The sequence below is a fragment of the Bombus affinis genome, chromosome 6, assembly GCF_024516045.1.
Source record: "Bombus affinis isolate iyBomAffi1 chromosome 6, iyBomAffi1.2, whole genome shotgun sequence".
Classification (NCBI taxonomy): Eukaryota; Metazoa; Arthropoda; class Insecta; order Hymenoptera; family Apidae; genus Bombus; species Bombus affinis.
Genome location: NC_066349.1, coordinates 14,411,450 through 14,437,455, shown reverse-complemented (window position 1 = coordinate 14,437,455; position 26,006 = coordinate 14,411,450). Strand labels below are relative to the sequence as shown.

Below are 26,006 nucleotides of genomic sequence, written 5' to 3'. Positions count from 1 at the left end.
GGGGGACGCTTAACTAAAAACTGGCAACGCGCTCCGTCGTCCACTTTCGACATCAAAGAGCGGATAACAATGAATAAAAGTTCTGCCCCTCCCCCTAGAACGCTCCTAATTTCGGAAATGGAAACGAGCGGAACTTCTGCCGTGATCACGTCAAGGAAGCATTATTGTTCGGATTGAGGGACGAGCCAGGAATGGGATACGAGGCTAAAATGTCACAAGAGAAATAATTAGCCTGTCGAACGAAGTTTTCGACCAACTCAGGTTCCAGGCACTCTGATACCACCGTGCAACGACATTCTAAATGAGTTTCGACCCTTCCTCGCATCAATCGACCAAGTACGTCTTCGTCTACCTTGAATTTTCTACCCATGGTTGTCCATCTTCTTCTATTCTTAACATATTTTGATATGGGACGCGATAATATCATGGTATGCATCATACGTTCAGATTTGGAAGTTGTACAAGGTATGTCGTAAAGACACATATAGCTATTCGATTTCTGGCTCAACAGAGGTCTGAATTATTTCCTCTAAAAAAACGTCGTTGTTATTAAAAAAAAATAACAAAGGAAAGATCTAGATCATATGAACATGCTTTGATAATTCCAGTATTAAATTCAGTGTTTAGCGAAACAAGAGAATCGGGCCACTTCCAGTCGACTAAATCCTGGAAAATCTGCACGTATACTGAAATTCCCCATAGCGGTGATGACGGGCAGGCATTATCATCCATCTTGAACGCTTTGAACGAGACCATTCGGCCGGGGATCAATTTCCTAGAGACGCTAAATAATCAGCGAGTCGATAAATGTTCGCCAATTTGCATCTCACGTTACGCGCGCCCGGCCCTCCTGTGATTACGCCACGGAATTGCCACGATGCCTGATTAAAGATGCAACGCGGCATCGAGTGGCCTTCAAAGCCCTTTCGACACGAGACCTCATCCCTCTGTTGGACATCCATTTCAATAATTGCGTGTCTTACGATCGGCCAACCGTTTCCCTGTACCTGTTGTCTCCCGCTCTCAGGCCATCTTTGTCTCGTGTTTAACCTTTTGTACCTGTTGTTGTGGTTGTCAGCTTCACGCACCAGCAGAGTTTCCCTTCGAAGAGGATAATTAACAAACTCTGCTACGCATCGATGATTAACATTCGATAATTGAATGTATCGGGAATGAAATTACTAGCGTATAGCAAGGTTCGAATAATGGGAGAAATAAATAGGGATAAAGAGGGATCAAGAGGGATATCGAATCCACGAGAGAAGAAAGAATCGTGGTAATTGAGGTTCCTTTCGTACGTTTGAAAGTTGCGTCGAGTTTTGGAAAGAAGGGAAGAGTATATGGGAATTTACATGCAAGTTGTATGATGCGGTTAATAATAGACAAAATTTTGAAAAGAAACTGGGGGAGAAAGTAAAACTGACGATTGACTTAACAATGACTTTTAAGGGAATATAGAAATAAAAGAGAATTATAGAAATTGTCACTGAAGTAGACTGTAATTGAAATCGTATAGCGCGTTTGAATAGTTCCTTTCAATTAGATTTGAACAAATTAGGACAGGTTGTTACGCAGATTCCTCTTAAACAAGATTGGGTAAAAGGTTAAGAAGGAATTTAACTTGATGAGAAATTTAAAAAAAGGAAACGATTATACAGAAATCGCAAAGGTAATCCGTGAAAAAGAATCTATCTATAGAATCCGTACTATCTTTTGTGTCAATTAGTTTGTTAAACAATACAGCAAAGCTCGTGGTCATAGGTGGTTAAACGAATTTTAAAATTCGAAATGCATCGCGTGTCGCAAAGGGATGAAAATTACGACGTGTCCTTAAAGCGTAAAATTCGTTCGGGAGGCGAAAGCCGTGGCGTCGATAAAGCAACGGTCGCCTCTCTCGATGTAGCAGAAGCGTGAAGGGTTAATGAATGGATATTCAGGCGAATCCGTGCAAACCACGGGCCGTCACGCCGGTGTCCGTAGGTGAATGGGAAACGAGTCGCGAGCGGTCACATCATAAATCGTCATCGACGCGGCGGATTGATCGATATTGCGCCCCGCACCCTGTCAAAATTACACAGAGATAACAAATTAATTTTCCGATCGCCTCGCGAAACCCGTCGAACACACCCGTTCGTGCTCGTTCCGGCAAATTTACTCGCTGAACACGATTTTCTCTTTATGAAGTCTCGTTCAGATTAACTTACTCAACTTCGCTTCGAGTTTGGGCCCGTACAAGTTGAGTTATGTAACTTTAAGCCTATATTCGAGCTGTGGTAATCCGACACGGGTATTTAAAGCTTCCTTCAAATCGATTCGAGGTAACTTGACTTCAAACTTATCTTCGTAAGAATCGAATTACATATTTCATTTAAAATCGGTTAAGTTTTAAGTAACCTGATACGGATATGTGTAAAGCTTCGTTCAGATTAGTCAAGTCGTTGGAATTCGAGTAACTTGGCAAACCTAAACGAGACTTACATTCGTGTTTAATGCGACCTTTTCACGGCGATCGACTTCTTCCACCGTGTCTACGTATCAAGGTAAGTGGAATGACTGAAAGCAACGGCGTGAAACAGCTAGAAAGCAGCCTGTTTTATATTTGTTCTGCTTGTTATTCGACGCTGGTCTTGAAATCGTTCCGAGGAATCGCCTAGCACAGCAATTTCGTCCACTCAGATTGAAATGAAGCACACGTGACAATAGCCGTCTCGATGGCCGGATCTCATTCTGCAGCCAGTATTCCAGTTTGTCCGTTTGGCCTGTTTGCTTGCACGGTACGCAGTTGACATTCGAGCGACAATAACTGGCCCTATGCTCGGTGAACGAATTTTTCGAACAAACGACCGATCTTGATTACAAATGCGTGTTATCCTGTTCGATAACAAGAGACAAACAAACGATAGTCGACAACTCGTATGATTCGTAATCTTAGCTTTCAAAGAGGTCCGAGTACAATTCGTAATGCGGATAGAGTAAAGATGATTTGTCAATGTAGATTTTCATGTTATACGAGAAAACGAGAAAGGATGCAATTTGAAATTAATGAGAAGAAATTTAAAACGTGTATACCGTCGTACAATTAGAATCGCCGCGCGTTGTGTCTTTTATAAACAAAATTTCAATTTTATAAATAAAAGTTTAATTTGTAGAAAAGAGATTTTTAAAATTACTCTGACATTAAAAAGAATTTTACATTGAAGAAACAGAAAGAAGGGGACTTTGAATTATTCGTACGATTAAATCCACATTCAACTTCCCGAGGAAATAAACTGGTTGCAGTTTGAAGACGATTTTGACGAAACCCAGAGGTTGTTCAGTGCAAAAATATCGCGCGAAATATTTAACATGTATATAGAAGCGTCGTTAATATAAACAATTCGTTGGAAGGCTACGAAGATAGATTTTCGGCAGATGAGAGTATAAACTTCTCGAGTATCTTTCGCGTAAAAACCTTCGATCGTGTTCCGATATTATTCGAAATTAAATACGGAAGTACCTTGAAACAATGAAAACTAATAATAGCGGCTGCTTTGCACGCGGTTTATTTATTCCCAGCGGCATTTTCTTGTCGGCTTTAAATATGAGCGTTCGACGACTGGTCGAGCTGCAAGAATTATATTTTCCATAATTATTTCGATTCTTCTGCTTGAAACTTTATATCGTAGTATTTATGATAAAACACAGATAAATTGAGGATCAGCTTGTTCATTAAGATCGGTTCACAGGTCAATTCGCTAGAATAAAATTATTTGGTTCTTTATATTATTTATACCAAGTGGACTTGTTCAATTATCCATTTCTATTACCATATAAGTGAATTTAATTAACTGACAAGTATTTCCAATTTTTCTTGGCACTGAACTGTCTGAAGGGTTTTAATTCTTTGCACTCCAATTCTACTAGAACGATTGAAAGTGAGAATCTTAAATTATCTCTTATTACTGTTTATTATTCAATTTGTAAATTACATTCATAAAATCGCATTACCTCGAGGAAATTTTTGATTCTTGAAGATAGTAATTGAATTAATACGTTCAGAGAGAATTATTCGTCATTGTTCGAGAAGCTTAATGTTGTTAGTTTGAAGGAATGCTTTCTATAGATATCAAATATCAAGTCAAAAATCAATACTTCATAATTGCAATGTAACCTCTAACTTTATGAGGTGCACCGGTCGATATCAAGTATCAAATCAATACACAATTCTCCCACGAAACGATATACCGTAAATTTGGAAGCACTTTGTACGATATAATCGATAAATGGCATAACGGAGAAATTATTTCGACGATATATTCTAGAAAAAAATTTAGAAACACCCGGTATCGGTATAGTAGATGCCCCAAGTTCTAAAAATTCTCACTTACCACGCAACGATATCCACGTAAAATTAAAAATGATATATCATTAATTGGAAAGAGTAGCTCCTATCGATATCAAATATCTAGACTAAATTTCTATATGAATGTCTATAAATCATAAAATACGAGAGAAGACGAATTGGAGTGAAAAGAGTGAAACTCGAGCATAAGTAGCGGCCGGTTGTCTTTTGTTTTAGTTGGTTTCCCCTATGTTTGCCCGAGTTTCGGCTTTGCATGGCACGTTGCATCATCACCATCGTCATCATCATCGTTCGGTACAGAGCTCGCCATGTCCCTCGCGGTCGCCTAGCAGAACGGCGTCTCTCTGCGACGCTAGTTCCGGTTATGAATCGACCAGGAGCCACCTAGGCCCTCACTATAGCGACTACAACATGCCCAGGAATAATTCGCCTGTGTTGAAATACAACAGCCTAAAGCCACGCCGAAGGAAGCACAAACGTTCGCAATTCTATTCACTGAGAATGTGTCGCAGGCACGAGAACAACGTGCACAGGAAGTATCAGCTTTACGCTATTCCGATATACAAGTGCCCTCATAAGAACGGAAGTACCAGTACGATCACGACTATCGTCAGATCTGGTACACCGTCTTTATCCACCAACCAATCGGATCAGAATCAAAATTTTAATGAAAGTTCGAACGAAAGTCGTTCGAACAAGGATCAATCGGACGAGAAACAGTCGAATCCGACAGTGGCACCGCCACCGCCGATTCCAGCGCCAAGAAAGTTGAAGAAGACCGATCCCTCGAAGCACACCTATCAAAACGTTCCCCCTCCCGTTTTTCCACCGAAAAACATCTCGTTGCCGAGGACCAAGGTTTGTCGACTACTCGTGTTCCTTCCTATGTACGTTAAGTACCCGTATTCGTAGCAGTTCGTGAAGAACCGTTGCTGCCGCCCCCAGGAGATCGCTCGTTTCTTGCGAAGCTGTTGAAACGAACACACTGGGATTGATCGTCCGCAGGGTGATCGATCGATCGGACCAATCGTTCGTTCTTGTGTTCTATCTACGTATCTGTCTGGTTTTTACAACATGTTTTTCGAGCTGGATAAGATGCATGTTCTTTGAAGGACGGGTTTATTTACAATCGGAGAGAAAAATGGAGAGGATTTATGGAACATTTGTCTGATTAGTTTGATCGTGCGTTTTGAAGGAATGTTATGTAGTTTTGAAAGGAAGTATATTGTAATACTGTTAGGTAACAGGATGTGCCACGTAATCGGAACAGACCTATAGAAGGAAAGATTTCATTATTAAATAAAATTACAGAAAAACATTAGATATTCGATTTTTCCACCGAATAAAATGAAATGAAATGAAATGAAATTTTCCATTCGCGAAATGATGATGTCACTAATCAGCGGTTTCTATTCGATTAATTTCTTATTGATTTAAGATAAAGTATGATGTTCATGTCGCGATCAGTCAACGTTTTAAAAACAAATGATCAACGTTAAGAAATTAAAAGACAAAGACTTTGTTTAACAAACATGTTATGATCGAGAAATCAAATTTTCGCCATTTTCATTCTTTCGTGCATCTTAATTACCAACTCGGTCAATATTCAACGACTTTCCAACGATTGTTCAATATCAGCCAACGATCTCACTCGTTCGATCACATCCCATCGACCTCGTGTAATTAGTCTACGCTTGGCTCGACCATTTTCTCAAATTACCCACTGCTCAAGTATAATGAACTAACGACGTTTATTCAAGAGTAGAAGCGGAAGAATTTTAAAATTCACATGTATTAGTCATTTTTTTAAATACTTCAAATTAAACAATCCTCTTTTATTTATATCGCTGTTGAATAAAATTTGGAAGAAAGCTACGTTATACGTATTTTGTGTATAGTTATTTATGCATTGCTCGATTATGGTATAAGTTATAGTACTTTTGTGGTATATTTTAAAAAATGAAAATATATATGTCGTTCCAACAGCTCTGAGATGACAATTTACATTTTGCAATTGAATTTTTTTCTACCGTTTTATCGCGACCAAGATTTAGGCAGCAGCAACGATATTCTCGAACATTGCATACAAAAGTAAATCCTATCCCTTAAGCACCAGTTTCTAATAATTAGCATCGCACCTACTGCATGAGTACGATTTACGTGTCCGCAATAGATATAAAACAGCAGCTTCGAGCAAATAGGAGGTAGAGTTGCCGGAGTTGCCGAGTTATAATCGGAAATCATATTTTCCCTGCTAAGCTGGATCTGGCCACCTATGTAGCGACCGTCCTTGTGTATGTCGGCCGCGTATCAAGTAAGTTTCCACACTCACGACACAAAAATACTAATACACACATACACGCGTAAATAACAACTGTACACGTTGCTTGCCACAAAGCTTTTCAACCTTATTCATAAAAGGAGGTGAAATATTATTTCGAAGCCTTTTAAAGACTCAGTGGCGCGGTCTCTTTCTCATTTCCTTTTTTCTTTGTGTTTGGAGAAAAAAAAAATTCCCTTTTCCACGGAGTTGATATTGTTTTGAAGAGATAGCGAAAAAGATGTTTGCTCGGTCTATTCGAAGCAACGAAGAAAAGGAGATACGGATGCTCTGGTTCGCCAAGTCGCTTCTCGTCGACCGACGAGGAAAATCTTTTTGAGACGCGACACCAGCTTCAAACGATCTTCCTTATAACGAGTACTTTCGCCAAGAGGTACATGATAACCACGTTATGCTCATTCCCGGGATTGCTGTGTATAAGCTAGGATTTATATTTCGCGGTTAAGGAGAAAAGAGAAAATGTCGATCGCGGGTACTGGCTCTTTTGCTAATGAAATATAAGAGAAAGAAATTTAGCAAACTATTAAATAAATTAATCGTTCCTCGGGGTAAGAGTATAGCAGCATCTAAAATATTACTGAATGTATCGGACATAGGAATTTCGAAAATGATTCTGATATCGGCGAGAGGAAATTTTGTACTATTTCTTATCAATTACGTAACTTTCCTCTTAAAAGATTTAACGAGAAGGAAAAAACGTATGTTCAATTTATTTGAAAGAATCAGTAGAGTATCCAAACAAAACTGGATTGGAATTCAATAATTTAGAAGAAACTGAGTTGTAAAATTCATAATTCGTTTGTAAGAACGAAGCTACGTGGTTTTATTTTTTGAAAAGAATATGGAATAGATAGAAAAGATTGAACGTAATACGATAAAACGTTTAAACTGTATAATACATTTTTCTCTTCGATAATCCTAACAAGTTGATTTGTACGTTGATCATGTACGATCGACTTGTTTTCAATAGAGCCGTGCCAACGCTATAAATCATATACGACATACGCGAATGACACACGGAATAAATAGTAATATGAGAAAAAAATGCTTCATTCAACGTTATCTGTCATATGATCAATAACTTCGATGAAATTTTCGTTCTCGAAACAAATCGCTTTGCCAGTGAATGAATCAAATAGCCAATTGACGTCGAATATATCGTAGCAGTTTGAACAATATTTGCATATTAAACTTTAATTCGACGAATATCTATCTCTTTCTCTCGGAACGGAATTGAAATAAAAATTAAAAGGTACAAAATGTTTCGCTTTTCTCGTTTCGCTGACTTATCAAGTGCAATTTCTGAGATACAATTAATATCATAGAATGCTATTATTTGAATTAAGACGTTTCCTCCGAATGATTTGCAAAAAGTGAAATAGCCATTGTGTCTCTACGTTCTCTCCGATAAATTCTCTTTCTCTCAAGAACTTTGTCGAAATTTCAACTTTCGCTTCATCACCGCATATTTCGATCATTTTATCGTTTAATTCATTGATATAACAAAAGATCGATATGCAAATAATGGAATTACAATCGCCTTTCATCTCCTTCGACAAATTTTATCTCGCATCATGTCAAATTTCAAATTTATCGGAACAATCGCATCCCTCTCAATACTTCCAATTATTCCATTGTTAAAATCATTCGTATAATAAAGAATCCATATTGAAATCCCAATGCACCTATCTTCCGATCATTTGTCTCGACACGCATGCGGTAATTACCCACTAGCACGATCGAAGGATAAAACAATAGTTCGCTAAATCCATGGATAATTTCTCTAAAGTATCATCGAATCAGTGAAATTAGTTTAATTTGTCGAACATTTCCTCTGAAAAATTGTCAAAGAATGAACCTTCGATCGCCTTTCATTTCTTCTTTTTTTCTTTTCAAAGTTGAAATTTCATCCATCACCGATGATAACCACGTATTTATTATTTATTACCGTAAAATATTTTCGATTTCTCCGGCCAAAATCATTCATATAACAAAGAATCTATATGCATAGGAAAATCCCGGTAGACCTACCTACAAGCAACCAATCATCTCTCCGACCGGTGATAATAATCCACTGGCGCTGTTTCGAAAGACGAAATAACATTTCGCCTCCGGGTTCGGTATCGCGATATCCGCCACTAACGACACCTCCCCCGACGGCCGTATCCCCAGCGACTAACCCTGCCTGTTGCAGACCGACAGCCTATACAACTACAAAGAACACTACCAGCAGCAACACCGGCAGGAGATGCAGCAGTACAGCTATCCATTACCGAGCAACAGTTCCAGCCAACTAACACTGCCACTAACGCGCAGCCTCTATCATTCCTCGATAGTTAGCCCCTTGCAGACCTCGTACGTGCACGCGAACAGCCGACCACCGACCTTGGCACAGCACGAGAATCATCTTCCCATGGTGGCTCATCCCGACGAGGAGCAACAGAACTACGCGAACCACGACTCTACGAGGCAACCGCGCCGCCATTCGGGCAACCGGTCGAGCGACCGAAGTCAAAAGTACAGGAAGCACAAGCGTAGCGAGCGGAAGCAAAAACAAAGGCGGCCAGAAGCTTCCAGGAGAGCAGACGCGTACGCGAGCGCGCCCTCCTGCGAGACGAGCTTCCACCAGGTCCAAGAACTCGGTATACCCGAGACTTACAAAATCTCCTATCCCCATTACTACGAAGATGACATCGCGGAGTGTCCAACCGACTATCACAGATCGAATCCGAGTTCTCGTCAGCAGATCTGGGAACGACAGTCGAATCGTTGCCCACCGGAGAGCACGCACTACGCGGACACAGGTGACACGAAGAACCGGAACAAGTCAAAGAGGATGTCGTCGAACCTTGGCGATGGGCGGTCGCCGTCCGCGCCCACGATAATGCAGTACGCCGATCTACACTTCCGGGACGTCGGTCAGGAGATCGATGTCTAAAAGGTCAGTTGGGCGGGTTCGGGTTTCAGGTTGTTTGGGAATTTACGCTGTAGATTGTTGGTTGCGATATACGTGTTTTCGCAATGAGAAGTCTTGTCTCAGATAATTAATATGTTGTAAATCGATACGCGAATAGTCATATAGAAGTAAAGAAATTTTAGTCGAGTTCGATGATCTCACGTTACAAATTATAGTTGCGGTATATATCGCTTATAGATTTTTCGTGCTGAGGCTATTTGGTGGTTAAAATAATTGATATGCCGTTAATATGAAATTTTGTGCTAAATGTTCCTCTTTTCTTTTTTTGTGATATAAAAATTGGAAAATTTTCATCGAATTCCAGGATGGCAGGGTATGCTAATTGATAGTGTTCTGTTATTGAAAAGTCTGATGGTTGAGATAATCGATATTTTCTAAATACAAAATTTTATGTTACACAGATACGTAGATAATTTTGTTTTGTTACGATTTGTTAATCTTACGATTGAATTTGATCGATAGTAATCGTAAATATAATAAATATCACGTAAACGATAAAGTAAATAGAGAATTTGGAGTTTGCGAGGGAAGGGGATGGGAAATTACAGATGAAATTGTTCATACGTGTTTTATGGAGAACATACGAAATGTATATAGAGATTCTGTAATTAGAAGCTTGAATTTCGAATTATGGTAGAAGGAAATTTGAATCTTTCGCGTCCATTAATGAGATATCTCGTTGTTCGAGCGACGTTCTCAACAAGATCTCGTGTGATCTTCTGTCAGAGTGAGATACATCTCCTGCGAAGATTTGAAATGAAAATTAGTTTAACAGATATCTTGTTCATAAGTGTGGAAGGATTAACGATAAACGTATGTTATACCACATTAAATACGAAAATTGAAAAGCAAATACACGAGATATTTCGTTCGAAATATCGCATCGTAATATTCCTCGTTTATAAATATGAAGAGATTGTCGAAAAAGGATATATCTGATACGTAAATACTTATATGAAAAATAATTATATCTGAGAAATCATTTGTATTTACATAAAGATTTATATATACGATGGAATCATAAAATAGCATATTTTGATTTTACTAATACATTATAAATTGTGAGTACATATTATTATAAAATACAGTATAGCATATAAAAAATGTGCGAACGATTAAAATTGTTGCATTGGTTTTCTAAAGAATATTTAAAATGGGAAGATTTCGTATGATAACAAATTACCAATCTTCTTGACACTAAACGATAGGTTCGAAAAATTTTTCATTGAAAAGCGTTTATAAACTACAGCATAAATTCTTGAATCGATACTACCATCAAATCGTTATTGACAAATCAATTCAATAATCAGTTCATCTTCGACAGAAAGGAATCAAAATAATCGAAAAATGATAGGGGATTGAATGTTTAGAAATTTTTACTAAAATTATCGACTACCAATTATTAATAAAATATTATCCATTAAAAAATCATTTAAACAAATTTAGAATAATATATTAACAACCAATTATAATAACAAGTAATAAAAAGATCATTATAATTATAACTAACGAATTATAAGCTGGCTACATATCGTTTGGATTACATCTTAATTTCACAACGGAATAGCAGGTATGGAAAAATTAAACATTTTGTTCCTTAGAAAATTGTTTCGTTGTTTTTACTTGTGAATTTTCTATTGTTCGAAATTTAATATTACTCCGTCGAGTAATGTTGCGACTGTGTCTGTTTGTTTGCGTTTGTTTCTGCGTGTATGATTTCTTGCATTCGTTTGCCTCTTTTCTCTTTCATTTCTTGCATTCTAAATATGCTTTCGAGCTTGCCATTTTTATAATTTTAATAATTACCAACAACGGATTTGCATTTCTTTTTTCCTCCTTTGTTTCTCGTATCAACTTGGTCGGTAAGTATTTTTAAATTGAAACCAGCTAGCGGAGAAAAAGTCGATTAAACCGCGTGGAATTGAAAACAGGTAAATTGGACGATACGTAAAACGAATTTCGTAGAAGAATTTTTCTGTTGAATATCACAGGCTTGGTGATATTGCGATTACCTAAATATTACAAACGCTTGTAACTGTATTAAAAATCTCGTTTATAAATTTCATGTCAAACGTTTGAAAATTTCCCTCCAGTTATTTCATCGAAATAACGATTGTTCGATATTAAAAATAACAATGATACATTTCCTCGCGTAACAAACGTCGAAACTTAAATAAATTGTTTTGCAAATCACTGTATCGAAAATTGCGTTTATTTAAATATCGATAGTCAAATACTTAATATATCAATTTTACCGAAAAATACTTATGATCACCGATTAAACAATCAAAATTCAGAAAAATAGTTCAAAACGTTGAATAAAGGAAGTATCTTAGCAGAAAGGATTAAATGAATAATATACAGTGGTTCACGGAAATATTTGAACACGTACCACACAACAATTTTATATATATATATATATACGTATTGTATGCCTGTTATATAAAACGTTTTGACATTTCATTAGCGCTATAATGAGAGACACGATCGTCATGATTATATGTATATTTATGAAATTTTACAATTTTCATTATAGCCCTCATTACAGTGCTAATGAAATCTCAAATGATTTATATGACACTTATAATAGATTTATAAAAGATGACAAACGTTCAAGTTGTTTTGTGAATCACTTTAAGTATAATAAGCAGATTATGAGAGAACCCTGTAAATGAAGATTAAAACGATTAGTCGCTTGTATTCTTAACGATATACAGGGTTGTCATACATAACAATTGTATTCCAAATGTTTGTTCGTAGGAGGGTCAGCAGACAAAGAGCGATACGTACATTTACTAGGACATTTTGGCGTCCGACATGCCTTGTAGGTACATTGTATTCTATGAATTACGTCGTATTGCTTAGATTTGTTATCAGTATGGCGATCGGTCCGACATGTGCGCTACGCCATATGGACAATGAGGCTCTGTTTGTAGAAAAAGCTTTTCACATTGTAGTATTTAATCCTTTGCACTTGACGATACAATGCATGTCACAGTTTTGATATAGGGATATATCTTAAAAATTATTAATATCTCGAACACGGAGATATTTGGTGAGATTATATAAGAGGTAATCGTTGTTGGAGATTTATCGTTCGTTCGTTCGGTGAGTAATTTCTTGAATTCAACGCGCTTAACGTTATTTCACTCGCGAATCTCGATTCCCCGATCTTATCCTCATTTTAACAAATATTCGATGTTTTGAAAGGAGTTGCGACATAAGATTGAAGTCACGCGTGTTGACAATTATTCTTTCGTATTTTCCGGAAACTTATGAAATTTCTTAACTATGACAAAATAGAGTTAGCTCGCAAGAACAGGATAGAAACTTAATGATTAGACGGGAAATGTTTATAGAAATTTATATTTTCATAGACGCGAATAAAGAAAAAATCTTATCGTCTGTATGTCGTAATATGTATTTTACTTTGATATTTAATATATTTGTTGCCACTGTTGCTTATTCGTCGTAACACAAATACATAAACATTCGCAGCGTGTTAATGAAAATAATGAACTAATAAGAAAAATTCTCAAATTTGTATTTGCTTTCCGATGTCAATGGAATTTGTGAATTTTTATACACTGCGCCAATAAATTTCGAAACAGTTATCTACGCTTATCGGCGAATGACACAAATTCTAAAAGAATAACAAAGCGTGTACATCTGAGATGTAAACTTTCTTCGGTGCGTTATATGATTCGATCTACAGCGAGGAGATAAGCGCGTTGTCTTATTAGACTATGCTCATTCATAATCGTTTAATTGCCTTTCCACGGTCACGTTACTTGTCGAATCGATAATCCTCTATAGATAAGTGGCGCCAGTTATTTAACAGAATTTATATCTCGATGGAAAGCGAGATACTCTAGAAATCGTAACTTTCGATGTTTTCAAACTCGAATAATTTTCAACTAATTTTCATTCGAAATAATTTTGAACTTAATATAATTTACTAATCTGATATGATTGAATAATATATGACCGTTTAGAAGGGTAACAGCGATGTCTGAAAATTCACATATATGTCTATTGCTCTAACGATATTTTACCATTTGCTCTCAACTTTTTATCCTCCTCCTCGATAAACTTTTTTCGGGCCATTTTTTATAGATATTTATCTAATAAATTCAATCTTTTGTTACGAAGGGAATTTAATAAAAAGTCACGCGTATGATAGTATGTTTTATGTTAGTGGTATCTTCTTGAGGAATGCTTTCGTTGTTAACAAATTCCAGACGTTCCTCTGCGATTGTTGCATTTAGTCCAAATGGAAGCATTATTTGTTCAAATTAAGCAGCTTACCGTTTGTTACAAGCAACAAATATCTTCTACGCTCAGCAAATGAATCATAGGATTTAATATCAACATTTGCTAAAAATGGGACAAATTTTTCAAACAATCTGGTTTAGTGGCTTATAAAATCAAAAGAACCATAATGATACAGATAGCAATAAAAAATGTTAAGGAAGAAAAATGAAAATATCTTTTTCACAATTCAGGTTTTAATAATAATACGAGTTGCAGTAAAAGATAATCCGATATTCTACACCAAGGAAATACTATAATTCTATGATAAAAATTTGAAATGTTTCAAGTTTGAACCGTACTTCGCTAGCGACCAAAATCGGCTTCCTACTTTTAATCAGAGTTTCGAAGCTTTTTCCAGATATAAGCGAAAGAAGCTAAGCCAGAAAAGCAGCGAATAGGTCACGTTCGCGTCATAAACTCAATCCCAATCGCAAACTTTAACAAACTACTGATTCCAAACTTATGGGCGTTGGTAACCCGAATTTCATCGAAACGATGCTTCAAATTAAACACTGACATCATATCGTAAACTTCATAGTAAACTATCTATTTGTTAAAAAATTCATGTCTATTTTCGATATACTTTAATCCTTTCTTTATACTTTGATTCTGCTTAGTATTGATATCGCACGATACAGGGATTGATAGTTTCAAATTAAATCGTTGATTCAAGAAGCAACGACTCATAATCCTAATTTCCACGTGTAAGAAATTTTACACTTACAAACTTTCAAGAAACTTTCCTCTCAAAATTTGAAAATATTGATATATTTCAAAAGTGGGATATTAATTCAACTATCTTGAAATGCAGCATTCATGAAGAAAATCAACTAACAAGTGCAAAGGATTAATTTGTCCTAATCTCCGTGCAACTTCCACAGCTTTCCCGGTTCGGTTGCTACGTTTACAAGAAACTTGTATCAAAGTTCTATATACCAATACATAGCATGCAAGGAAAAACGGAAATCGAATACACGAACATTTTACCACACGAAAGAAACAGCATGATAAAAATACAGCGGTAGCAACGAAAAGAATACTATGGGATTTGCCATTTAACTCTTTAGCTACGAAATACTCTAAAATTGACCGTTTCCCGTAGAACACACAATTCTATATAATAATAGTTCTTCCAAATTTTTTATGATTTACGATAGTACAGAAATGAATAGAAATACAAATTCGAAAGAAACAACATTTCATATGCACCATACGCTTAACTAATATACCTAACTTTTTACTTTTAAATTTGCTTACGGATACTTTAATATCTCGCTGTACTTTACGATACGTCTCGCAATGTCTTTAATATTTAATTTCATTAAAAGTACTCTTATTCCGTATTCGTGTCAGTTCACGAATTTAGCCATTCTTGTTAGGTATTGGCGACGTACAAAACAGAGATCCGCGTTGTCACGTTCGCGAAACCAAGCGACGTATACATCTGACTGATCATTAAAATTCTAACAGCAATGAACACATGGTTTGTTCGTGGAACGATAAAGCTGTTCGGATGGCAGGCGCGCGTCGAAAGTTTCGAGGTGGAATCGGCGTCGATTCATCGTCGAAACGTCGCTCGATGATCGCTTTATCCGGCTGTGTTCGATTGTGCATGCTAGGATTAGAATGATCGCGGCAGCAACGGCTTCGTGGACGAGCCACGTTATAGCATGCTAGCTGGATGCCTGCTTTTATAACGTAGACAGCATATTGATATATCGTGGTCCGATGCTGCTATCTCGATCGATGCGTGGGCCTTCGTCGCGATTCGATCGGCGTACAATATGCATTTACTGTATCGAAAGATTTCAGGTTTTTTCCACGTGTACCACGTTTCACGGAGAACCCGCGGAACCGAAAATATCGGAGAAAAATCAGTCTTTCTTTTGACGTCAATAACTCTGAAAACATGCATCTTTCGAAATAATTCAATTCTTTAGAATCCTTTGACAATGGTTATCGCAAGGTTTATTATAACATAAAGAAGAGCAACTACGAGGCAGTAATTTTTAGAATCAACAGAAATGTAGCACAAGGTAGGATTATTTGAGTCAAGCCGAGTATTATAATTTGCCACCGTCAAATTCAATTATAAACAATTTTTAAGCGATCTGCATTTGAAAATAAAATATTTAATTCGTTATAATGGCGCGTTCTCGATAACCATAGTTTCGAACCAGGAAAGAAGCTTGCTCGTCTAATATCAATATTTTCATCGTCGATTATAATTATATCACCTCGTTGTCAGTTATAGTTCAGTAACAGCACATATATTGTATATGTTACTTTATTTCTGGAAGTCAATTTTTCTTTCTTTTTTTTTTTTTTTTTTAGTTTTTAAACATATAATATCTCACTGATTCAAATCATCATATCTTAGCGTGCATGTATACGTTGTAAAGGGAATAAAGCGAAAGTAGTAGCAGGAAGTATATAGTCAGACAGTCTGGAGAGTGAAAAAATATCGATTAGACACCTGGATATATTAAATATTATTCGCTGTAAGAAAAATGACGATTGAAGAATGAAATCAGATAATATTTTGTAGCTTATTTACTATTGTATGTAAATGCGAAAATCGTTGAAAAATTTTGCAGATTTTCCTCTATATACTTGGAAAATTTCTTTCATAATAATTTTAAATATCGCTTATATAAATCAGGACGCTTATTATAAATCAGTGAAATATTACAATGTAATATTAATCACGCATCTGCATAAATGTTATTAACGTGTATAATGAATAATAACGATGATTATGAACGCCTAAATGAACCGTAGCATATGAAACGTTATACGTAATGAAGAATCTGGCAAATTGTGTCTACATTGCTATTATTATGAAATGTACCTTAAAATTTACCTTTCTAAAATAATAATTACATTTTATCTTTTATCATTTAAAAAATCTGTAACTTTTTAATTTCGTTATTATTTGAAAACATTAGAAGATAATATAGCGATAAATTTCTTACTGTGTAACGATATCTCGTTTGATCTATTTAAAAAATCTTAATACATTTGTTTTAAATATGAACATAATGCAAAACATTTTTTTCAATGGAATTCAACATAATACTCTAGGACGTATAATTTATTATTTCAAAAGTTAATTAATGATTCGACATTTTGCGAAAATTTTACCTACAAAATAAATATTTTCGAATATTACCAATTTACGTAACGTAAGTCCTATTTTTTTTATTAGATCTTCCAAGAAGGTCCTAAAAAGAGGTACCAAAATCTAGTAAAAAAAAAAATTAACAGAAGTGTTTCTTTTAGAAAGAATATTAAAGAACCACATTCCAACCATACTGTGAAACTATTTTATACCTGATGTTTAATCACATAGAAGCTAGTGGTAGAAAATGAAGAAGAAGCAAAAAGATGATGAATAAAAGGATAAGGAAATGAGATGAGTAAAGTTTCGGGATTAAAACTTGAAAAGATAATATGGCATAGATAAAATATTCTTTAGGACACCTCTCTTACAAAGTAAAGCGATTTAAATTTTAATACATATGCATAGCATTAAAGGTATGTTCTTTAAAAATATATGAAGGTATATGATATTGTTTAAAGTTCTATTAATCTGTTATGAATCAATTGATCATTTAAATGCAAACATTTCGAATAACATAAAAGTACGAAAAATATATATCGGTGATGTATGAACTTTAAAGTTCAAAGTTCAAGATTCTAAACTAGATTCGGATTAGATTCAGCTTCGTTAGTCAGAAAGCTAATATCGTGATTATAACTTGCCGACCACCTGCGATTTCTATCTCTTGGTAATGCAAAGGAAGACGAATCCATATCTGGAAGAGATATTACGAACAGAGTAGAATCTCGGATATCTAAACTAATTAACTAATGGACAGATAATTGGATTATTTATGCATTTACGGGAAATTTAAATATGTAACAATATACAGGATACACGTGATGCGCAAAAGTATATATTCTTGCATACGACCAGACCAGGAGATTCTCGTTCGTATGCGATTGTATCTGCAGAAAGTACTTTCAATTATCTATGCTAACAATAGAACTAGCGATACTCCAACTTCTACCATTTGTCATTACACGAAACATAGTCGAGATTCTACCGTACCGTTACAATAATAAAATACCAAGAATATTTCTCTTCTAGTTTGATTCAATAATTCAATATAAAGCCACTATCGTGGAATTGAGAAACGCTGTAATTGAGGATTTCGAATGATAAGCGGCAAAAGAGATAAAGAATGAATATTTTAATAAAAGGCAATGTTTTCCTGCTAGATCCAATATTAAATATCGCAACTTCTACGAATTAATTTTAACTTTCAGAAGAAACTTCACTTTACGCTTCTCGTTTATTTTTACATAAGAAATCACCGATTGCTCGCTTGTATCTACAGTCCTTAAAACTTTCGAACGCACCCAGCATAACATAAAAACGATTCGTTCGACGTGAAACACAGTCTAACGAAGAACGCTTTTACTTTTTTCTCTCTGCTGTTTCCATGAAACTTGCATTGGCTTCGAAATATCCCTCCGAGCTCGAATGCAAGAGGATTCGAGCGTGCAACGTGCGAGCCGACACGCGCTCCACTGTTTGCGTAGCCGAAGAGAACATTAGACTAAGGTGTTCGTTGTAATGTTCTGTTTACGCAGCCCTTCAAGCCGGAATTTTCGGATCTCGACTACGCGGACGTGGACTACCGCTCCTACGGGCCGATCAACTACAAAGCTGCCAGCATCGCGCTCCTCCAAAAACAGCAACAAGCACAGAAGCAGCAGCAACAGCTTCAAGGACGACGGCCGCAGATGTATGGTGTCACAGACGAAAACGAAGATCTACTTTAATTTGTTTTCCGTTTTCATTATCTCCAATTTGTCTTCCTTTTGTCAGTGATTGTCTTTATCCGTGATTTATCGCTCCATATTCTTTATCTTTTCTTCCTTTAACTCTTAATTGATATTATTGGATTGTAGATAATTCAGAAGAATTTAAGTCAGGTTATTTAATTCATTGAGAGCCAACTATGCATGAATGCAGTATACCTCATTTGGAATTATTTTTAGATCAATTCGAATCATTGAATTCCGTCTTTCGCAATTCACACATATTTGCTTCACGTTTCTCTTCGCTGACATTTTTCCTTTGTATCCTACAATTCTATGAAATCTATCGCATGTTAAGTAATGGAAGTTTTTGTTTGTTCAGTGAAATTATCTAAAATACTCGTTATTCGTAATATGTTTTATTTATTACACAGAAAAATATATTAATTTATTTACCTTTTGCAATAACGATGAATCGACGTGGCTCGTATTTATAATTGTTTCATTACTTGGTGCTTGATAAGCTCGTTATAGTGTGATTATTAATACTTCGTGTCAATCTTAACTTATCGTGTAAAGTATCGAATAGAGAGATAAATAAGAATTAAACTTTCTAGAATTACGTAACCAAACTTAAATTTAATAAAAATTTTCGTGCTCAACTATGATCCAACTGTATTGGTTGAAAGTTAAGTTTCTTTTTTTTTAACGCGATGTTACGTGAAAATTACCTTGTGGCCATAATAATATCATAACGTGTGTAAGAATTGTGATTAACGTTTAGTGTTGATTGCGTAAGCTTCTCTTGCGGGCTTTAATGTTATTACGGATGAGTGTATACCTCGTTTCTATCATAGTTCAGTCGTTTTGACGAACTCGCTGCGAGTGCACTTGGGATGGAAATATGTTTTCGTTTCGAATCGATTCATTAGCGTTCAAGTCTTAAATTGATCAACTTCAAAATTTTCTCATACTTAAATGTTAGTCCTTAATTCATCCAACTTTTCGATTATTCGTATTTCGAAATTGTTTAATTTTCAAATTTTCATGTACTTCGATTTTTTTAATCTTACAATCTTAAGAAGACTAAATAAAAATTCCACATTATTTAAAAATATCGATAATTCAAAAGGTGTTCAAAAACAATCATTTTCGTCGATTCTTTTAACATATGAAAAATATGTTACCATTGCATTACTAATGCAAAGTTCGGTAAACATTTCACAGCGAGTTCATCGATGCGCCTACATCACAAAGCCAAAGAAACAGTTACTTGCTTCAGTCGTGTCTCGAAAGACTTGCACCAAGGACTAAACCGATCTAACGTCCTCCCAAATCAACTGATCACCAAATCGCGTCTTCCTTTGCATCCTTTTACAAAGCTAACTATCTCGATAATCTTATACGACTAAAATAACCTCTCTTCCATCTTAACATCTAAGAAAGGTAATTGGATTTCCTTGTTGCGGGACTTTCGTACAAACGACCAACGATCTATACAATAAAATCGATATGATTAATCGATTACTATAGCCTGAAGGACGCGATTTAGATAGTCGGTACGATCCACGAGAAGGACTAGCGAGTTACGATACCTGTAAATTTATACATAAAAGAATTCGTACGCGAAATTATAAATAAATGGTACGTTTATAAGCTATTACCATGTGTTCTGGGATCAAATTGTCTAATTAACAAGCGGCTAAAGGGGCGAACGATCGATAAACGTTAAATATTAAATATACAAATATATACATATAGTATATATACATATATATATATATATATAGTATCTTGTTAAATGTTAAAAGAAGAAGAAGAAGAAAAATTGAGACATATCGCAGCCATTGTCGAGCTCTCGCGCGTGTCTCCTCGAATCCGCGATCCTCGCGAGATTGCCGGCTATAATTAGTGTAATTCTCCTCGCTTCTTGCTCCTTTCAATTTTTTGTAACATAAATTCTCTACCCAACTATGTCCCACCGTTTGTAAGTTTGTACATTATGCGAGGAAACGAAGTTTCCAAGAAAAATCCACGAGGAAAATCCCCTCCAAAAAAAAAGAACAAATAAGAAAGAGAAAAGAAAAGGATGAAAATAGGGAAGAGAATAGAAGAAAATGACACAAGAACACGTCGAGAACGCAACTATCGTCATCGTCTCGAGCAAGTTTTCGTCCGATTTCTGGCGCTTAACGAACGAAACTCTGTCTCACATATCGTTCTTGTAACAATGTTTTCTTCGTGCTGCCATGGCAGAGTCGCGTATGGTAACATGTGACACCGAGACGGAAGCAACCAGACAGCCAGGGAACAGCGGTTTATCGTTAGATCGATGGTGGACCTCCGTGAAATCGTATTTTTGCCGAGAGAAACCAACCTCCCGCCAACTGCAACGCAACGGTTCGCCGCAGGATTCGTTCGAGGAAAAATTGGATCATCCAAACAATTCTGGCCGAATTGTTGACGTGCTTCTACCGGAAGCTGCGTCATGCTCCACGGTTATTAATTTTTCTCATTTTTCTTCCTATTTAACTGTCGACCGATATGAAGTTGGACGATAGTTGGACAAAGATTAACTCGTGTTCATTCTATAATTGATTGTATCGTGAATTTGATCAAGCGATGAGTTTGATTAAATGAGGATGAGAATCGGTTCAATGAACATTGTTATATCATCGTTTGCATACTTGTACCGTTGTTTCTTATTGGAGAAATTATCAGTAAAAAGATTAATCGCCTAATTTATCAATACCTTTGCTACTGAGGTTCACGGAGAGATCCAAATACCATAATTCATACGTGAATTTTCATAATTGTACACGATGTTGCGCTCACGTTTTTGATACGATACATACACGATATTACCAAGTTGCTTAATTTCAAAGTGCTTTGTTTTAATTTTATCCTGCATTTTATATGATAAATATCATCCATGCTATCTATCTCGCAAAATATAGAATACAAATTAGAATAAAGAAGATCAGATCATCTAACTTAAAACTAATATCCACACAGTTACCATCGCCCATAACCAAACGATATGAGCCAAAGATTAAAAAACTTTGCTTTCTTCAATTTCTCAAGGAATACGCGCAACAAACCATAGTAAACCATTTCATACGATTCAATCGTTCTTCTAGAAAGAAAACTAACATTCACGTGCGCGGAACAAATTCGAATATTACTAAGCACGAATGCCATGATGAATCTTGCGGAAGACCTTTGAGAAACCGCACTGGTTTCGTCGTTCAACTAGTTTCGCCGATGGTAAATTTACAAAATCCAATAGATGTCTGGTCGAAAGTATCTCGCGTGAACTTATCGTCCAGCCATCCGTTCGTCGAGACATCTCAACTTTCTAATGGAAAATCGCGTCGAATTTCAGCAAGTTCGAGACACCTTCGACCAACACAGTTTCCATTCGTTGATTCCCTTCTGGTTGTCTGGGAAACCGGAAATGTGTCGCTGTAACTGTTTAGATATCCGCTGGTCCCGTCAGTAACGGCAAAACATAGTGTTTAGTATTGTTAAAATTCACAGAAACAGAAATTACGCCGCGGAACCAAAGTTTTACGAACATACTCTACCATACAACCTCCATTCATTTGAATTTCATTCGTTTTAGTTTTACCTCCGTGTGTATTTTAATTTCAACTCCCGTCAATTAAATCCATTATTATCCGAATGTGAGTTCTTATTGTTGAATCGTTTAATATATTCGTGATATTTATTTTTCTCCGTTATTTAGCTGTTGCGAACTTTGATACTATTTCCATTTCGTTCGTGGTATATCGCTTGCAATGTGATTTTGGAATATTCGAGTTTGCAAATACTCCTCGAATTAGTAAACATTTTATTTCGTCTAATAGATTACAATGATTTTGTACAGATATAGGACGATGAAATATCTTCAATTTATCGTTCGGTCGTTGTTATCTTTTCCTTACAAAAAATATACAATGCGAGATGTTAGAACATGCGTTTCGTTCGTAATTAAAGATATTAGAAAGGACATAAGGATAAGTACATTTTTCTGATTTTCATGTCACTTTACAGATAGAAGGTAGTGTTTCAGCATGACACGAAATTGAAATTGAAGATGAAAACAGATCATTACCTCGGAAGTATAAGCCTCTTGAAAGTACACATTGTAAATCGATTATTCAACGATCTAGCACACGAATGAGAAATCATAAATCGTAGGGAGAACCAATGTCCTCTTATTATATGAACTGTGATTGTCCCACGAAGAGTTCAGATAAATGGAGTGTTGCGTTGGAGTATTGTCTTTCTTTGAGCGGAAAAATTATCACAAGAATGCACAGGAAACACGTTGAACCGTGCCAAATAATATTACGAAGGGCGATCTGGTCTGTTCGTTCGATCAGTTTTAATCGTGATCGAAACGATGAGAACATTTTCGACGTGAAATCACAATTCTCGATGCTTTCGTCGAGGAAACCGGAACTTGATTTCCGCGTGATGACACGCGTTACCATACTTCATTCCACGTTCTTCCTCTTCGTCGTTCTTCGGCGGTCTTTGAAACCCTCGGAATTCATGAATATTTATATATTTTCGAGGCCTCCTTGCACAATTGGGCAAATTCGAAACAGTTTAAAAGATCACGAGCTACGAGTTATGAATGCTTAATAAATTCTTCTGTATAAAAATGAAATGAATCAAATTTCACAAGTGAATCTTAGAAGGATAAATTTCGAAAGGCTATATTGATTGTCCTATTCGACGAAAAATTGTAAAGATCGTTCGTGCAATAGAGGTTTATAATCTACAATTTGTCACTCGTCGTCACTATCGTTAATTTGTGAATAATTGTGCAAGAGAGAACTAGTGGTCGCGCGAATGTTACGTGGGTGTTCGATTTCTGGCCTCTATTGTACAGTTAAACTAATTAGTCTGTAACGTACGAAGTGTCCCATTTTTAGTTCTATCAGTTTTCTAAATCCTTCTGTCGATCGGACTTTCTATCCTTCTAGATGTTTTATATCTGTGCTATTTTAAAAGTTGGAATCTTTTTCTTTCGTCACTTTAATTCGTTGTTTACTCTTATTCTTTCGTTTGCGTATATAAAAATGCTCTTTCTAGAGCTTATATCGTAAAGTATAAATCGTTAAAGCATTGGACATTTCGTACGTTACGTAGGAGGATTATCGAACACCGTGAACTTGCACGTTGAAACTTATATTTCATTTATAACGGAACCGTAATTTTTCATTCTCCGGTGTGGAACAAAAATTTGTATGCGCTTGTGTGTGTGTGCGTGCGTGTTTAAAGTTCGAACGAAAGTTGAGTTCTCGACCAAGAAGAACCTATATTCGTCAGGATGGTCGATTTAGGATGAGAATATACGAGCTACCGTAAAAGAACGCTAGCTAGTCAAAGATAACGCGATATCGCGAACGTAGCTCGCGTGTTCAACAAGAACATCGTAATAAAACAAGCAAAACCAAAGAAAAAAAGAAAAAGAGAAAAATAGAAGAAAGAGAGGAAGTAAGAAAAAGTAATTAAAAAGTAATCTTTTCCACGTGTTTTTACATTCAAAGAGTCGCCCTGTGTGAACTGTTGCTCGGTGAATTGAATAGTTTGTAATACATAATGTATACAGTACGTTAACACGTTAAATATCAATTGTACCGGATTACGGTCCCAAAACGTTACATAGTAATTATTAAACAATAAATTGTATACAATACGAGTAATCGTTAGACTATGTGTATAGATATAAATATAAATATAAATGCAAATATAAATATAAATATAAATATAAAAATAAAAACGAGACACTTTAATATTAATCCGTACGAAATAAAGAAATAAAGATAATTGTTCTTTCAACTTCGTAACGATAACGATCCGTCATTTGTAATATATTTTCGAGGACTCGTTTCAAATGAGAGACAGATGATTTTTCGAGGATTTCAAACCGGGACACGTGTGTGTGCGTCTGATTCTCGGGAGACAAGGATTTAAAAAGAAAAAAGAAGAAAAGAAAATGACGTTGCGTATAATGTAAGGTATCCGCGTCACGGTGGTGTGGTAAAGTACCGACATTGCGTGCCTGATTCGTTTGGTATTCGTTATACCGTGTTCTTGCGTGCAATGAAAGAAGTGAAACCGATACTTACAGCGGATAGTAAATTTTTTTGCAAAACATTAGTTAGAGACTTAATGGCGAACTGTTGAGTCGGTTACTTATGTAAATAATCGAGAGAGAATCAAACGAAACGCGAGATTGTAAAGCTGTTAATTGATTACGTGAAAGAAGGTGCATCATTCGTGGTTTTATGTTGACAGTAAATAATAAATTGAAGAAGATTTTGATTGATTGATTGAACAAAATTAAATTGAACTCACGTTATTGCAAAGATGAGAGTAAAAGATCTTTGTTTGAAATATTATAAAAGGTATTATAAATAGAACGGCGTAAAATTATTAGAAGTCTGATAAAAATAGAAATACTTGTCTTACTTTGTTTTGTAAAGATTTCCTTCATAAGGATATTATACGAAAATGATTGTGTAATAAAATAGGAAATTTATGTCGTTATAATTTCTTTGATTTATTACTTACGAGACTCAACGTCGTAACAATTTCCAGCGTTTAATAATTTTTAATAATCTTTGATAATTATTTGAATATTTTCTCAAACGAAACATTTGTTTGGCAATAAATCGCCTATAGAAGGTTCACCTAATTGCAGGACGAAATTTTGGTACTATACCATACTCGATTGTCACATATTTTTACAAATGGAAGAAAATTTCCGGGTGCACCACTCAGTCAGTCATAGTTTTTCCGACGTTTTTTAATGTTACCATTGATGTTAATGCATTTAAGAGTGTCACGGAGTTTATGAAGAGAATTGTGTCGGAGATGTTTAATTTTGTAATAAATTACGAACTTATGTAACTCAGAGAGCCTCAGATTTGCATTATCTTTATTGTTAAAATGTAATATCTAATAAACTTCTGTTATATTCATTACACGATATTTCTTTACTTATGTTACGATCGAACATTAAAATATTCTATATTTTTCAACGGAAATTAAATTAAAAATACTTTGAATTACACGAAACAGTATATAATTAGCATTTTGTTATTATTTATTATACTTCTGAATGAGTTTCCTCAAGGTTTGAAGATAATGATGAAACACAAAACAAAAGCCTAAATTAGATA

At 35.6% G+C, this 26,006-nt stretch overlaps 2 protein-coding genes across 9 annotated transcripts in view; one reads left to right on the top strand and one right to left on the bottom strand.

Moving 5' to 3' along the window:
- The window catches only part of LOC126917035 (hemicentin-1), a 644,265-nt gene extending 618,457 nt beyond the window's left edge, over positions 1-25,808 (top strand). For 3 of the 8 annotated variants that reach the window (XM_050723406.1, XM_050723407.1, XM_050723411.1), the window contains 2 exons: positions 8,878-9,624; positions 12,421-12,488. In XM_050723406.1, coding sequence (XP_050579363.1) covers positions 8,878-9,621 — 744 coding nt within the window. In that variant the 3' untranslated portion in view covers positions 9,622-9,624; positions 12,421-12,488. Of the gene's footprint in view, positions 1-4,558; positions 6,571-8,877; positions 9,625-12,420; positions 12,489-18,633 lie in introns of those variants that run through there. The other 5 variants (XM_050723410.1, XM_050723413.1, XM_050723409.1 and 2 more) reach the window with 4 other exon arrangements.
- Positions 1-26,006, bottom strand: part of LOC126917050 (monocarboxylate transporter 10) — a 192,285-nt gene that overhangs the window by 103,074 nt on the left and 63,205 nt on the right. The gene's annotated exons all lie outside the window — the stretch shown is intronic.